Genomic DNA, 17,440 nt, shown 5'->3' on the forward strand with positions numbered 1-17,440 from the left:
TCGATTTCTACCCCCTTTTATTTGTCCGTTTTACCTGCTAAATTTAGGGCTATTCTGCGCCTGGTAGTCTGCCAGAAACGTAGTACTTCTGGCCGGTGACTCAGCTGAGGTGATTGTTGAAACATCATTTGTGATGCCAGTGATCTGTGAATTTGCTTTCCCTTATTCAATGGCCCTCTTGCTGAGGTTGTCTTTCAGAAATTTTATGATGCTTCACAATTCTTCATTCATTTGCTTGTCATGGCATTAGTACTCACATGCAAGTGTTATAAAACAAAAAAGAAGAAGAAACATTTATGATCTCTATTTTGGAAATCAAATAAAACATATTTGAAATTTCATTTATAATTTTCTTAAAATTCACGTATTGTTCTCTTCCTCCAAATTAGGGCTGCAAACGAACCGAACATGTTCGCGAGTTTTTCGAGCCGGCTCGATAAATATTCGATTCGTATTCGAACTTATCGAATTTGAGCCGAACTCGAACACGTTCGAACTTTTTTTCGAGCCGAACTCGAGCCCAAATTATTTTGTTCGATAGCTCGCGAATAGTTCGCGAGCCTTAATATTTTATTAATATAATATAATTATATATATATATATATATATATATATATATATATATATATATTTCGAATATTTCGAGCATTTCGAGCTTTCAAATCTTAATATCCGAACAATAATTCGAATAGTTCACGAATATATTCGAATATTTCGAGCCGAACTCGAACTCGAATTTCATTTCGAGCCGAGCTCGAGCCCAAATATTTGAAATTATCGAACTTCGAATCGAGCTCGAACTCGAATATACCTATTTCGAGCCGAATTCGAGCCTGACTTTTTTACTATTATTCGACTCGATTCGGTTCGTTTGCACCCCTACTCCAAACCCTGCCTCCTGTGTTTTACGGAGATCTCGTTGATGCATATCCAAATTGTTTTATTAAATTGTGCTTCGTAAACTCCCTTTTTTAACAAATTAGATGCAAATTTTCATATTTCATCTATGGTTATAGTTTTAACCTTTTATACAACTATCAATTTTAGTAATTATTATTCTACGATAATTGGTTTTGATTAATTTTACTAAAATATTTTAATTTTTATCAATATTTCTCAATCTGTGAAATTTCATATCAGCATATGCAGCTAGACTAAAATAGTATCACCTAGTATTCGTATTAATAATTAGATTTAAAAAAAAAAAAACACTTGTTTTATGTTATATTATTATCCTGACTGCTAAATTCATTTATTCCATCTTAAATCTCGGTGTAATTAAAAAATCTAACATACATATAAATATATGACTTCTAATTGTGAATTTTCAAATATACCTTTATTCATTTAGGTTAGCAAATTAAATCAATGATTTTTTTAATGGGTTCTTTTATAATTCATTGTACATCTTAAATGACTTTGTACATTAATGCATATTGAATTCATCAATTTACCAATGGTTTTTCTTTGTTGCTACTAAAATTGGTTGATAAAATGAGTTGATTTTTTCATGGTTGCTAATGAATATTTAATGTTTTTATCTTATCTTTTCTTTTATTTTACATATAAATACATCACTTTTATAACAAGTTATTTTAAAATATGAACTAAGAAGCATCATATTTTTTTTATTTAAATATGTCATTTTGTTTTTGTGACACTATTTTTTTTCTTATATATATTTTTAATGTTTGCAGGTGTTTTTGTGCTTATTATTTTTATTTAACATTATTGGAAATATTATATGCATAGAAAATTTAAATCATAACGTGTCTACACGCATTTGCAAATTTAGGATCAATGTACATAGTGTGTTTTCTGTGAAATGTGTCAACTCTACCCGTATTTACAATAATAATTAATATTTTTGTCATAAAAAATAATACTTTTTCAATAGTGAATCAAATATGATATTCGTCTTACAAAATGACTCGTGAGACCGTCTCACAAAATTTTGTATGTTATCTTATTTATATATCAATTTTATTTAGCAAAATCACAATTGATATTTAGTTTAATAAATGTTTCGTGGTTTTGTTTTAACATTATTATGATAATTTATTTAATTAAGAGAATTTTATTTGTCTATATTTACTCCATTTAATTACATCGTGATTTTGGTTTTGATAAAATTCACTATTATGTTATTTTTATTATTTTTCCATCGTGAATTATATTTGGATGGAAAATATATTTTCTAATTTGAGAAAGATGTCATTATGTTATAATCACACGGATTGAAAGTGTCATATGAATAAGTGTATATATATATATGATTTATTGTCATAATATATTTTCATTTTTTGTGGTTTATATATATTTAGATTGATAAATACTCATAAACAATATGTTATTCGATTTTAACATTATCTAAATCTCATTATTATATATTTCATTATTAGTTATCTACGTGCATCGCACGTATACATTCCTAGTACATTCATATATACGAGTGTTGTTACCCTGTACCCTTGGGTGCAGGGTTTTCGTGGGCGCCACATGTGCAGTTTTCTTTTATTTTTTTTGAAAAAAATTAAAAACTCAAATCAACAAAAAAGGAAAAATTCGAAAAATCTTTTTAATGATAAGAATGGCTCATGCTTGAGGTTCTCTAATACATTCACATATACACCGAACCCAATTTTTATTTCCAACAATCTCGATTTACATTCGCGCACATATTTTTATACCCGAGGTTTTCTAATACATTCACGCACATATTCTACCGGAAATAAGAAATTTTCCAACAACATCGATTTACCTTCTGATTTGAGATGTCCGGAAAAAGCCTGCACGAGATCTCCAGAATCACCTTCACTTGACGCTCACGACCGTGTGGTGTGTTTCTTTCATTCTGTTCTGATTGGTGAAGACGGTAGGTGGAGAATTTAGTTTCTAAATTAAAGGCATTTTTTGTTGATTTGAGTTTTTAATTTTTTTTAAAAATAAAAAATAAAAGAAAACTACACAGAGCTGGCGCCCACGAAAACCCTGCACCCTTGCACTTCACTATATATATATATATATATATATATATATATATATATATATATATATATATATATATATATATATATATAAATCAAAATTTGAACTCTATATGTGTAAGTCTCATAATTCAAATAAATCTCTAAATAAGCATCCATTAAATCGAAATAATTTATGACAGTACTTATATTTTCAGTAGAAACAATAAAAGTGAGAAAGCCATGAAGAAGGTTGATAATGGTGCATTAAAATTAGATGAATTTGGGAGCCTTGGATAATCATCTGGTGAGGGCATTACACAATCCTGGCCGTTGAAAGAAATCTTCCTTGGAAATGCCCACCCCTCTCTAAATGTGAAAATTTCGGGATCCTTGTACATCAGCATTTCTGTCTGCACATTGCCTTTTACACCTGCTTGTAGTAGCATATCATTGTAATGATCAATCCCATAAAACATTCCTGTGTCATCTGGAAAAAAAAATCGATATATAAGTATTTTTCTATAAAGGGTGGGAACTTTTTTGCTATCACATGTTCCCTAACACTGTAAGCGGGATGATTATATAAGTAACTGATAAGAAGGAAACAGGAAAATAGATAAAAATTAAAAGCAAGATTCATGTTTTATGTCACAGTTTTTTATTCCCACAAAACTAGTGGCAGAATTTGAATCTGGGGAGCTTGGCGGCCTGGGAGAAAAGGAACACAAATTCCTGTCCCAACGTCGTTCTGTCAAGAAAAGATCAAGTATACTTACTTATGTTGCCATATTGGTTGAGTGGCTTGTAGTTGAAACTGAAAACTTGTGTAACATTTTTGAGATTAGGGTGCAACACCACCAAGTTCCACTGGCTGTAATTCTTGACATAGTTCATATTCGTAATCGTGATTTTCACTCTCCAATACTGTCTGTAACTCTGCTTTACATGCCAATGCACTTGAATGGGGCACATATCGTGAGAACACTTCACTACTGGCCTTGGTTGTTCGTTGGGTTGTAACTGCAGCACTGGAGGTAAGTCCCCTGGCCTACAGAGAATGGATGGTGTTTTTAGTATAAATTTACACCACGGAGGGTAGTCGATATTTTTTTTTAGAAAATTACCTAAGGCAAGATGATAGATTTTGTCCTTGGCAAGCACAGCTACACTTTGGGCAAGGAACGATAGTCTCGTTGTAAAATGCTGACAATGAAACACAACATGTTGGTGCAGATGCAGCTCGGAACTGGGAGTAAGAGCAGGTCACATTATATGTAGCTGCAAGAAATTTACACAAAATATTGTCTGAGTTTTTATTATTATGCAACATAGGAGATCAAAGAATACACCTAGGAACAAATTATATCGGTCAACAGTCCCCGGACAACAATTGCTCCAATTTGCAACACATATAAATCGAATACATGTCTAGCTTTGATGTTAATTTAGGACTAAGGGCTTTCTGATGTACTATAAACTACAAGAAGGTGCAACACAGATATCTTGAACTGTAATGGTAACATTTGTACCCCTGTGCCGGATAGACAGCCACACAAAACAGTGGAGATGGTTGTTGTTACTCGACAATAGAACTTTATTTGCACTAACAAAAAAGTCTTAAAAATCGTGAAGTACAGGGCTGAGAAAAGCTTCTCATATCAAAAGGGACTAGAAAAGCTGCCCAGATCGCATCCCTGCTAGATCCACACCTCACAAGCCACAACAAGTACATGCTTTCACGAACAAATTCCATGTCTGCACTTACCGATCGCTTGTTTCCTTCTACGTCCTTGATCTTCAAAAAATTTAGTAGGTGGGACCTGGACTGGATTTGAACACGTATATCCAGGAAGTCCAAGTGAAAAATTCTGAGGTACTTGAGGCACATGACCATCAGTTCCAGAACTTCCAATCTCCATCTCAATACCAGCAATATATTTTGCGGGATCTTGAATCATAGATGAAAGCACTCCCCCTTTGCAACAATTTTGTGCTTGATTGGTGTATGAGGCACCAGGCAAAAGATCTATTATAGTTGGCTCCTTTTCACAGCAATGAGGCGGCAGACTTACTTTGAATGCAGAACAGTTCCCTTGTTCAGTTGCCTCAGCTCCTTTTATCGACCATATAACCTCATCCCCCGGCCATGCCCAGCTTAGCTTCCATCCCGGGAATTCTACGTGTCGAAATAATTGGAAGTTTACTATCCACAAATGTACCTGGAAAACAAGAAAACTATTTCACTCAAACATGATCTATCCTTCTCTTCCTTGGTACTGTGTCATATATGTGTCATCCCTAAACTACCTTAAGTCGACTTGCGATTAATTTGTCGTGATCACATCATTAACCTCAGTAACACAAATCTTAAATTCAAACATGGTACTCGAGGTGTATCAAATAGAATCCAATGAAACCAATAAAATACATTTCTTTTTCCATTTTTTGTGCTTGAACTGGTATACTTACATATTGTTTACCATCACCCGAGTCCACGATGACATCCCACCTGATAGTAATGTTCCCATTGGGATCCAATGGATCATAACCATCTGCATTATAACTGAAAACTCAACATAACGAAACAATCAAGGATCATAAACCCACAATCAACCCATTATTTCATATGGAAAATCCAAAAATTTCAGGCAAAAAACAAGAACTCACATGTTCTTGAGACCAAACCAGTGCTAAAGATGAGTGATGCAACCAAGATTAAATCCAAGAATCTGTTCTTGACAGTAAACGGACATGGAATCCAATCCATCGTTTAGAAGGGGAAAATAGGTGGTAAAACAAATCAAATTTCTTGGTACCCACAAAATGGTTCAAGAAAATCGATCATCAATCAATCCTTAAAAATCTCGAAAATAAACCTCAGACAACAAAAGTATGTCTGTGGAGGTTTGTGTGTGCTGGAGAGAGAGTGAAAAGTGTGAACACGTATATGCATGTATACAATACAAAAAATAGAATCAGAGCTAATTCTAGTAATCTTCTTTAATATTTTCTTTGAATAATCAATCTTTTCCTCGAAAATGGAGGATTTAACAATAAATGACACAATTAATGGGGTGGCAAATGCAAAGAAACGTTAATTCCTTCTCCTTGCCATATTTAGAGGAAGCAAAGAACGTGTCTTTGCGGGAATTTTGGCTTAAAATTCACACATTTTGCTGCATACCAAATGCTTGCCGTTCTGGTATAATTTCTTTGATCTTTGAAACACCTCTCTTTTTAAGCATTCATTCTTTTTGGATTTATTCCCGTTTTAATAAAATCATAATTAATATCTACAAATAAATATTTCCAAAATAAATAAAACGTGAAACATTATAAATGATGAAGAAATATTAGAAATATTATTTGTGATATGTCATAAATTTCTTCTTTATTTTGTCTATTTTATTTCTTAATTCATATTTACGATAATTGATATATATTTCATGAATTAAGATAGTAATAAAATTCAATGTATAGAATACAAAATTTGAACATCATTTATGTAACCTTACAAAAGAGGTATAAGAATAACAGAGACGTGTGGTAGTAATGTGAGTCGAGACTAACCACATTAAGAATACAATAGCTGGCTAACGATTTTCTAAAAATATATAAAATAAAATTTTTGCATAATATTCCCACTTACTATATAGTTCCTCCTATTTTTCTCAATTTTTTCAAAAAATATTTATTTTATTAAACTATATAATTATGTAACACTTTTACACTATTTATTATTATTTCCACTTGTGATATGTCATAAATTTCTTTCTGGCATTAAATATTATTTTTAGAAGAAACCATTTTTGTTCAGAATTTGTGCATATTCTATGATAATATGTGTACCGGAGGTAGAAATGGAATAGATTTTGAGCCACTATCATGATCGTGAGGTAGGTAGTCACTTTGAACCAATTAGAACAACGTCTAAGATACTTGAATATGACTTTTATTTACATGTTCTTTTAAAGATGATCACTTTGCGATAAATGCCAGCAAACATGTGACATTTCTAATCTTCAGTGAAATGTCATTGAATAACATCATTGAGTGTTAAGTATTTGATGTATGAGAATAAACTTCATGTGATCCGTTTTCTATTTCTTTTACAAAAAAATAAATTTTAGTAGCGGTTGACTACATGTCTAAATGGGATAGAAGCTAAGGCTTTTGTGACGAATGATGCTCAAGTGGTGTTGAAATTTATAACGACTTTTTTTAATCGATTTGGTACACCACGAACAATCAACAGTGATGATGACACCTATTTTGAAACAAAATTTTTGAGAAATTACTAAGAAAATATAGTGTCACACATAAGGCCTTCCACTCCATATCATCTCCAAACGAGTGGGCAGTTGAGGTTTATAACCGTAAAATCAAGAGAATTTTGGAAAAATTAGTGAGCATGAGTCAGAAAGATTGGTCTTTGAGGTTAGATGATGCTATATGGGCGTATTGAACTGCATTCAAAACACCTATAAGCACTACACCATATAAGTCACTATTTGATAAGGGTGTCATCTACCAGTTGAATTAGAGCATAGAGCTTATTGGAAAACTAAAGCACTGAACTTTGATTTTGCTCTTGCAGGTGAAATGCGGTTGCTGCAACTTGTCCAATTAGATGAATTTAGAAGTCAAGCCTACGATCTGGCATTGGCATACAAAGAACGCATTAAAAAGGCCCATGACAAGCACATCACATCGAGAAATTTCAAGGATGGCGTAAACAGTTCTGCTTTATAACTCCAGGTTGTTTCTCAGATAACTCAAGTCGAGATGGTCGGGACCAGTTGTGATTGCCAAGGTGTTCCCATCAGGTGCCATAACGTTCAAAGATGAAAAATATGGGACTATTATAATCAATGCCTAGATGTTGAAGCATTATATGGGTGGCACAGTTGAGCCACAAATTGGAGTCGTCTGGTTCCAAAACATCCACCCAGCACGTCGTGCAGCCCCCTTTTCCCTCTCATTTGCTTTCTTTCTCTCACATTTCACTCTAAACCATCTTTCTTTTTCTCTCTAAATTCTCTCGTTTTTCGTTTCAAAATCTTAGAAATCTCGTGGACTATCGCTAGATCCTACCAGTTCTGCCCATAATTAGGTTATTTGTAAACTTCACGCTCCAGATGTTCGTTCCTTGGCGTGAGGAGATGTGTTAGTTGTCCCACATCGGTTGGATAAAATACCTGGGAGTTGTATATATGGTCTTGGACAATCCTCTCTCCTTGAGCTAGCTTTTGGGGTTGAGTTAGGTCCAAGTTCCAATCTTAACATGGTATCAGAGCCGGGTTCCACCGTTATGTGTTGGACTGCCTATAATTAGGCCACCCGTTCTGCCCATAATTGGGTCATTTGTAAACTTCACGCTCCAGATATTCATTCCTGAGCATGAGAGGGGTGTGTTAATTGTCCCACATCGGTTGGATAAATAACCTTGGAGTTATATATATGGGCTTGGACAACCCTTGAGCTAGCTTTTGGGGTCAAGTTCCAATCTTAACACTCAGATCCCAATCAATGTGGGAAAACTTATTTTTTTCTCAAATTAATCTGAGCATCAACAAAATCATGTGATGTACTTCCCCATGATCATCACTGAGCTATGCGCCAGTGTTGGCATTGAATTTCATGATGATGATGAGTGGTTGTGGTCGATGAGGTCAGTAGATGATTCTAGCCTGGAAGAACAAGTTGGATAACATCCTTGCAGACTTTCCTGAATTTGGACCACTTGGGTCGGGGTCAGCTCTCAGGCGCAGCCAGCATCACCATGTCCATCACCCCATCAATGCATTAACAGTCATAGGATTGATGAGTTGTGTGCTTGCACTAACCACCAGTCACAATATCATATGGTGAGCAGCACTTATCAGACCTTGATAGATTCTCTGCTGAAAAGGATGGCCACATAGATGGCATTAATCCATCGAACTACCCACCAGCCACCGTTGGCATTTCCCCCTACATTCCAGTTTCAATATGCTTTTCCACATGACCATGAGGTTGGAATACCACCACCAGACATGGAGGACGATGACGATCATTGAGGGGAGTTTTCTTTTTCTTTTTATGCTATTTTTTGTTTTTTTTTTTTCATTTTGTTTACCATGTTACAATCGTGTCGTTTTCGTTTTTCTAAGCTACAGTCTAGTGAATGGGAACACTGCACGATTTTAGTATAAGGGTGGGTATTTGGTTAATTTAGTTCGATGAGATTAATAATTTTTTTTAGTTTCGTATTTGCGTTGTTATTTATGTGCGTCAAATGAGAAGTAGCTTATGGTGTGACGCAAGATTAGTAATTGGTAGCCAATGATGATATTGAATTGATAACATACATGCATGTCTGTTGGTGTCACCTCTTTAATTTATAGCATACCTGGTGTTGATGCAAGAAAATTTTGATTGGGAGATGAATATATATTTTGCACGTGTGTTGGTCGTAAAAGATTGCATCAAACAGTGAAATTGGAAATTGTTTGTGGGAAATTTGAGATGCATTAGGTGTGAGATGAAATTGAAGGAAATGATGTGAGTTGATCCTATTTTGTGAAGGTATTTGCCAGGTTATTTGTATGAAAATTTTTACACGGTGCATTGAAGGATTTCAAATCCATCACAACTGTCTAACACTCTTAGAATCCATGGAATTAATATCCATACCTTTACATTTTTAACTTATTATTAGCTTGATACAATAGATTTCAAATTCCTACTAAGTAAAGTCATTTGAAATATTTCCTTCTCTCAAATTGAAATATTTCAATTCAAATGAAACTTTAAAGTTTCAAATTAAAATTTTACCACCCTTTTTCCAAATAAAACCAAATAGCATTTCCACCACACTTATCAATTTGCTGGCCATGGGTAAGAAAGTATGGCAATCGTATAGTTCCATAATAAGTTAAACTCCATCTGGTAGACCGAGTATGATGTCCAACGTAACGACTTAGAAAATTCTCCCAAAATCTCTCCACTGTTTCATTCTTGTTTATTTTTTCTTCAGCTAATCAAAGCTCGAATCAAGAAAATCTATCAATTTTATTATTAGGATCATATCAATTTGTTTTAGGTGTGGGATCGGCATGAAATTCGAGCATTCATCTGGTAAAACTACTGTTAAACATTTGTGTAGTTTTGTTGGTTGCATTCAACCAATCAGGCCATTGATGTTCCAATCATCTAGTTTAGGTTTCCAAACAAATTGAGTCAATTCAAATGTTATATTAACCGTATTTTGAGAGTATCGAGATTTAAAACTCTTTCTAGTCGAATGCAAGCTCAAAATTATTTTACTTTTCATTATTCCCGTAAACTTCGCACTTCGCAGTTATCCATAGAATACATTATATGTTTTCTTCTTAATTTTTCCTTTGGATTTTTATTTATGTTGCTTTTAAATCAGATTGTTGGGGGTGGTCTCGAGCTCGAATCAGAAAAAAATCTAGTTTTCTAGCAAATCTTCATACAACATTCAATGTTGCACGAATTGATTTTGATATAGATTTCTTTTAATGGGAACAAGTAAATGAGAAGAGGCCACGTATAGGAGGGGTCCTGTTGTACACTTTGGTTGTGCAATTTTTATTTTAGATTTGAGACACAAGGTCTTAATGGGATGTAGGAAATGCATTGTCAAGTCAATAGTCTACTTTTTATTTATAAATTAAATTGGCTCCAACAAAAATATATTATTAATATTAACTAGTAAAAAAAATCTTTTATGTATTGAAAAAATATATATACAAAAATGTTAAATTTCTGGGTTTGTCCAGAATGGAGGTGCAAGCGAGTAGAATTGAGCGTTATTAAAGCTCGACCTGGGCTTATTTCATTCTAAGCTCAGATCGAATTTGAAATCGAATCTTTTCATGTAGATGCAACTTGATTATATATGTATTTAAAAATGTATAGTTTGTTAAGTTTAAGCTTAAATATTTGAATTAAATTTTTTAGGTGGTAGATTGTGGTCGTAGATACCAACTGATTCCACCAAATTCTTTAATCCTTTCCTCTACATTTGTTTGGTGATAAATGTCCAATTAAATCAATAGTTAGACTTCTATCTCATTGTATAAGTTAATTTCTAAAATTATTATATATATTCACTCACCTTGTAAAAAAATATTTATTGGGTCAAGAAGATGAAGAAGGTACAATTCAAAATTTAATGATTCTTGAATTTACACCTTTGGCATGACAGTAAATTGTAGGACCAAGCGCTTGTCGCTTTACCAAAAGCTATAGCTAGTGTTAATTGTTCAACTCAAATCTTTTAAACTGCACAGCAGCTCAAGCACCACGGTTCGATCGTTCTACCAAGCAGAGACAATTATTGCACCCAACAATCTCTATCTCAATAATTGCACTCCTTGCTGGTTTGGCTCTGATACCAATTATAGGACCGAGCGCTTGCCGCTTTACCAAAAGCTATAGCTAGTGGTAATGGTGCAACTCAAATCTTTTAAACCGCAGCAGCTAAAGCATCACAGGTTCGATCGTTCTACCAAGCAGGGACAATTATTGCACTCAATATAAATATTGTGTACGCCGAATGATTGGATGTTGGTCCCTTAAATACAGAGAAGCTCTAACCATGACAATAGAGACCCATCAAATTTTTATCTGTACAGCGCAAAATGTGATGAGCGACTGCATGAAATCAAAATACAATCGGAGTAAACTAAAAAACAGATTTGAGAGTGTATCGACGACTTTCGAGTCTAAACTTTCCCGAAATGACGGGTGACCAATCCAATAATTGGGTTTGGGGTGCCAAAGATGTGATTTGGTTTGGTTTGTAAAATTTGTTATCAAATACAGTACAAAAGTTTTCTGCTACCTAGGTTTGGTTAGATTTGGTTTTTAATTAATAACGATTTGATTTGGTTTGGTTTACAACTTCACAAAATCGACAGTATTAGTCGGATGTGATTATACGTGGATAAAATCATATTGTGACTATTAAACTAATTTTATAGGATGTGAAATAATGATGTATAACCAATAATATATTTACTTTGATTGATCTATTTTGTGATTAAAATTATGATTAAGTGATGAGTTAAAATTTGGTCATTTGTTTATAATGAATAATTTTATTTTTAGCTTGTCTTTGTAAAATTTGGATTGTGATTTTTTAATTTTTTTTATTGAAGAATGTAAATTATTATTAATTAACATGTAAGTTATTTAATTCACAAAATTATTGTATATAAATATTATTGATTTTTAAAAATAAAAATAAAAAATTGAGTAGAAATGACCGATGACCAATCCAATATTTGAAAGTTACAAATGAATTCGATAACAATGTGATCTATATTTTAGTAATCATCGTATCATCATAGGTGCAACTAAGGAAACACTTTTACATAATGCACATGTCTTACTCTAACTAGATATTCCTTGCACTATTAACTCATCAAATCACATAAGATATCCACACATGTAAGTGAGCAGTGAATCTCCGACTACAATATCTACTCTATGTATGTAGAAAATACACTCAACATCGCCACCTAATGACCCTTGTGGAATTGTTAAAAGAATAAAAGTGCAGTACTAGTATGTAGAGCTTTCATGGTTTTTCGGATCAAAAGACTAAAGGTATCAACCATAACCGAATATTTATCAACTCGATAAATGATAACCACTTGAAAATTCAGAGGGAGGGTTAGTCAGTGTGCACATTTTACTTTCCCTAGGAAATGGACTTTGACAATTTTTTCTTTTAGACATGACTCACATGTATAAAGAGAGTTTATGGCTAACAAGTTAAACATATCTTCTCTACTAGCTTATGCATCATTCTTCGAAAAATATGCCATAGTCCTAGCGTTTCATAAATGTGTTTGGTTAAAACTATCTCTTTGTTTTGCTGAAATCATTTGGACATTTTTTAATAGAATATCATCATATTCTTTGAAATTTAGATATTGCAAAGATACTTCTAGCCTAGATATTTTCAACGTTCAAGCGTCTCGTAGTGGAGACAAAAATATTCTGATTTATTGGATTTTGTGGGCCCTAAAAGTATTCCTCTGAGTATCCTTTTTATTGGGCTTGTTTTCTTGTAAAGGGCAAAACACTTATTTTCCTTACCTTGTGCGTACATTTTCGTTCTAGACTGATGATCGCACCAGTCCTGTCTTATTAATATTGAAGTTCATCACAAAATAAAAACCTTTGAAATGAGGAAGAGAGTGACAATAAGACGATGATATCATAGAACTCGTTGGAAATCACCAATTGCAAGGACCACCACATGTGTAACAAATTAAAGTAAATATTTCGCTCAAAATTTAGTCTCTTATTATAAAGAACTCTATTCTCGTGTTTATAATTTAGGATATACATGTATAGACAGTGTAGCAAGACGCAAAACCAGGAACTAGTTTTAGAGAAGGAATGAAGCTGAGAGCTGAATTCTTGAATGCTTGAATTCGACTCATTTAGGATCATGCCGATCTTTATTTAACAAATTTATTCATGGCTCAATAAATTTAAATATTCATTAAATTAATTGAAAATAAATTATATATTTAGATAAAAAAATAAAATTATAATATTTTTATTAAAATTTATAAATTTATTCTAATAAATAAATTTAATAGATTTTCTATATTTGTCATATGTAAAAATATAAAATCTATAATTCAAATATAAAAATTATTATTATTATTATTATTATTATTATTATTATTATTATTATTATTTTTTTTTATCTAGCAGTTGATTTGTGCTCCTAGCTACTAACAAATTTGTACGAGTTAAGGAGTTGAACGTTGTAAAGCTTGATTTTGATTCGTTTATCTTACTGAGCGTAATTAAACCAGTTTTTATCGAATCGAACTATGAATAGCTTACGAACATTTTAGTTCATCTACATATGTAATTAGGTCAGTATAATACATATAGTCGAAGTGAAGATAATCAATCCAGAGTATTTAATTGAATCAATTTGATTATTTATTTCGATGGCTTAATTATTAAATATCTCACGATGCAATATATCAATTATGAGAAAGATAAACTATACATATTTCGATCCAATCGTCCTCCAAATATATTAGCAAATGGATAGGGATGACAACGAGTCCGGTCTAGTGGATCTACAAACGAGTCCGAGCGGTTTTAGATTTGATCAAACTCGTCCTGCCAAAATATACTTATATATTTAAAATATAGATGTATATATATTATTAGTGATATAATTATATTTTTTAGACTAAATAATTAATAAATCATCTATAATTTTAATTTATAAAATTTTTTTATTGAAATTATTTTAATTTATCATTATATGTGTAATATGAAAATATATTATTACAAATTTTTTTTATCATTTGAATACAAATCAAAATATTTTAACTTGTGATAATACAATTTTTTTATCATGAATATCATTAATATAATTTTGAACATATAAATTTAATGATTTGTTAATTTTTTTAAAAATTTATTGAATAAAAATAAAATTATATATTTTTGACGGGTCCAACTCGGATTGGATCCACATAGTTCGCGGAGTGCGTATAAAGGAAGGCGAGTCCCAAGTTTGGCCAAACTCGTCCCAACTCGGATCCATTGTCATCCCTACTAATGTGGTACTTTTTCTCTCTCATTATAGGAAAAAAGAAAAGAAAGAGAAAATTATAGCAATATTTTTTAGGAGTTTTTCATATAAAATATGTCTGATATGATTTATTTAACTAACGTGGACTATAGATTATTGGATTAATTTGAAACTTATTTGGTGTATATCGAAAAATAACGACTGTATAGTTTTTATACTCACTAGAAATATAAGGTTCGATCCTGGTAGATGAGATTACCCCGAATTCAAACATCGGACCTAATCTGGACCAGAAACCACAAAGAAAATCATTACAAGGGGGTCTGGAGGATGTCTCGACGTAGTCTTTCGGAAGCTCAAGTCAGGTACTTAGGATAGACGAGAGAGCAGATAAAAAGACTCCTAAAAATTAATATAGTGAGCATATGAGGTCCACCATGAACTACCCAACGTTTGTTAGAAATGGGCTTGGAGTCTTATCAGATGATGAGCTATAATTCAAGAGACATCAAGTTCTATCATCATCTTAAAAGAGAAAAATAAAAGAAAAGAATAATACAAAATAATAAATAAAATAAATTGAAAACTGGGTTTTATTATTATATGAAAATGAGTTTTAAAATTGTAACGAATGACCGATCGCAAGACAAGGTAAAAGGAAGCAAGGAAAATTGAACCCCCCCGGCATAATTTTATACCCCCTATGGAAATCAATGAGTCAACACAAGCTAATAAGAAACAACCCACCACCGCCAATCCCACCGCCGCCTCCTCCTCCCACCACCTCCTTTCTCCGCCACACCTTGTTCACCGCCTTCATGGGTGGCCGACGCCACCGTACCTGGCTTCCTTATCCGCCCTCAGTACACCAGGTAGTGGTCTACTTGGAGCTAATTCCACGGCCCCAACAACTCCCGCGGCGACGGACAGCGGCGGTGGTCAATCCCAGTCGACGCAGCCGGTGGACGCCTCCTTAGCAATCGCGACCAGATCAGAAGACCTAATTGACGATCCAGCATCCAATAAATCAGCCCAACGAGTACAACATCGGCAGCAGCAGGTACAACCGGCAGAACAAGGGACTCCACCGCCAGCTAAGAAACCTACCAAAGACCGCCACACCAAAGTCGACGGGCGCGGCCGGCGCATCCGCATGCCTGCGGCTTGTGCTGCTCGGGTTTTTCAGTTGACAAGAGAATTGGGTCACAAATCGGATGGTGAAACGATTGAGTGGCTCCTCCAGCAGGCGGAACCGGCCATCTTAGCCGCCACCGGCACTGGGACAATCCCGGCGAATTTTTCTACTCTTAACATCTCTCTCAGGAGCAGCGGCTCCACCCACTCGGCTCCTCCGTCAAAATCCATGCCCCATTCTTTTCATAGCGCGCTGGGGTTAGCTCATCACCCTTACGAAGAGAGTTTTTCACAGATGTTAGGATTTCATCACCAGCAGCAGAGCTCCCATCTCTTACAAGCAGCTCAAAATTCGGAATCTGTAGGCGGCGGAGTTCAGCAAGCAACGGATTACTTGCAGAAGAGATACAGGGAAGATTTGTTCAAAGAAGGAGCCATCGATTCACATGGTGAAGGCCCCAGCTCGCCTCCACACAAACAATTCAAATCAGAAAACAGTTCACAAGTGATGCAAGCACAGAAAACACAAAAACTGGCGGTGGCTGCCGCCGCTGTGCATTCTCCGGGAAGTATAATCAGACACACTAACATGATGCCCACCACCGCCATGTGGGCTGTAACACCTTCCCAAAGCAGCGGCACCACCGGCAGCACATTCTGGATGCTCCCCCTCACGGCATCAGCCGGAGGTGGCGATAGTTCTCGAAACCCAACGTCCTCTTCCCCGACGGCGTCAGGAGCCCCATCTGAGACGACCCAGATCTGGCCTTTCCCCACCGCACAGGGCGGCGGAAACGCCCTGCAAACCCCGCTGCATTTCATGCCTAGGTATAATTATTCGGGGAACCTGGAGTTTCAAAGCGGACGATCGAGCCCGCTGCAATTAGGATCGATGCTTCAACCATCTCAGCTGGGATTAGGGGTTTCAGCGGAATCAAATCTAGGAATCTTAGCAGCATTAAACTCATATTCAAGAAACAACTTGAATATGAATTCTGAAAATCTTGAGCAGCAGAATCAGGCTCAAACTACAGATAGCGGAGACGATGGACAGACCAGTTCTCAATGATAATCACACATAATCAAGGTTGGTTAATGGTAATTTCATAAGAAATTTGATCAATTATGTCATTTCATGAACAAATCACCTGCAACCGAAAGTGATTCGATTTTTGAAACCACGAGAAAAAGAAGAGTACAAAGGTATCTCTCCATCCATTTCCAATCTTTGATTTTTGTATTTGTTATGTGCATTGTGAAAATATTTATCATAAAATGTAATTTTTTTTTGAGGATTAATAATGTTTTATAATTTGTGTCGAAGAATTTGAAACCTATGTTTTGAGGTTTCTTTCTTGTCTCTTGAGTGAAGAGTGATTGTGTATAGGAGGGAGATTGATTTTGTGGTTATTGGTATGTATCAAATTTTGATATCTTTTTAATATAAAAATAAAAATAGAGTGAGTTTTGTGAGACCGTCTCACGGATTATAATATGTGAGACATGTCAGCCCTACCCATATTCACAATAAAAAGTAATACTCTTAGCATAAAAAGTAATACTTTTTCATGGGTGACCCAAATAAGAGATATGTCTCACAAATACGATCCATGAGACCGTCTCATACAAATTTTTGCCATAAAAAAATCAATTAGAGATGTCATTTAAGGTGTAACATAGACTTATTTATATTTAATAAAATAATATGCTAAAAGATAGGTATGAGATCCGAAAATGATGTTAAATT

General features: G+C 34.2%; 2 protein-coding genes across 2 annotated transcripts; one reads left to right on the forward strand and one right to left on the reverse strand.

The window, feature by feature from the left end:
* Positions 1 to 3,105: 3,105 nt before the first annotated feature.
* LOC140814532 (COBRA-like protein 6) lies at positions 3,106 to 6,039 on the reverse strand. The gene is made up of 6 exons (XM_073173552.1): positions 5,637 to 6,039; positions 5,439 to 5,521; positions 4,735 to 5,188; positions 4,094 to 4,247; positions 3,746 to 4,017; positions 3,106 to 3,456 (listed from the first exon to the last, which is right to left on the reverse strand). The coding sequence occupies exons 1-6, from the start codon at positions 5,734 to 5,736 to the stop codon at positions 3,173 to 3,175; spliced, it is 1,347 nt and encodes a 448-aa protein (XP_073029653.1). The 5' UTR covers positions 5,737 to 6,039; the 3' UTR covers positions 3,106 to 3,172.
* A 9,188-nt stretch (positions 6,040 to 15,227) lies between these two features.
* On the forward strand, positions 15,228 to 17,069 carry LOC140814698 (transcription factor TCP8-like). Its single transcript, XM_073173765.1, has one exon. It carries the CDS (start codon positions 15,263 to 15,265, stop codon positions 16,760 to 16,762), a length of 1,500 nt encoding a protein of 499 aa, XP_073029866.1. The 5' UTR covers positions 15,228 to 15,262; the 3' UTR covers positions 16,763 to 17,069.
* The last annotated feature ends 371 nt before the right edge of the window (positions 17,070 to 17,440 follow it).

The sequence above is a fragment of the Primulina eburnea genome, chromosome 15, assembly GCF_022965805.1.
Source record: "Primulina eburnea isolate SZY01 chromosome 15, ASM2296580v1, whole genome shotgun sequence".
NCBI lineage: Eukaryota > Viridiplantae > Streptophyta > Magnoliopsida > Lamiales > Gesneriaceae > Primulina > Primulina eburnea.

Coding starts and splice junctions, on each gene's coding strand:
- LOC140814532 (XM_073173552.1), bottom strand. CDS start 5,736: ATGGATTGGATTCCATGTCCGTTTACTGTCAAGAACAGATTCTTGGAT. Junction 5,522..5,636: donor TGGTTTGGTCTCAAGAACAT/GTGAGTTCTTGT, acceptor GTTATAATGCAG/ATGGTTATGATCCATTGGAT. Junction 4,018..4,093: donor AATCTATCATCTTGCCTTAG/GTAATTTTCTAA, acceptor CATTCTCTGTAG/GCCAGGGGACTTACCTCCAG.
- LOC140814698 (XM_073173765.1), top strand. CDS start 15,263: ATGGAAATCAATGAGTCAACACAAGCTAATAAGAAACAACCCACCACC.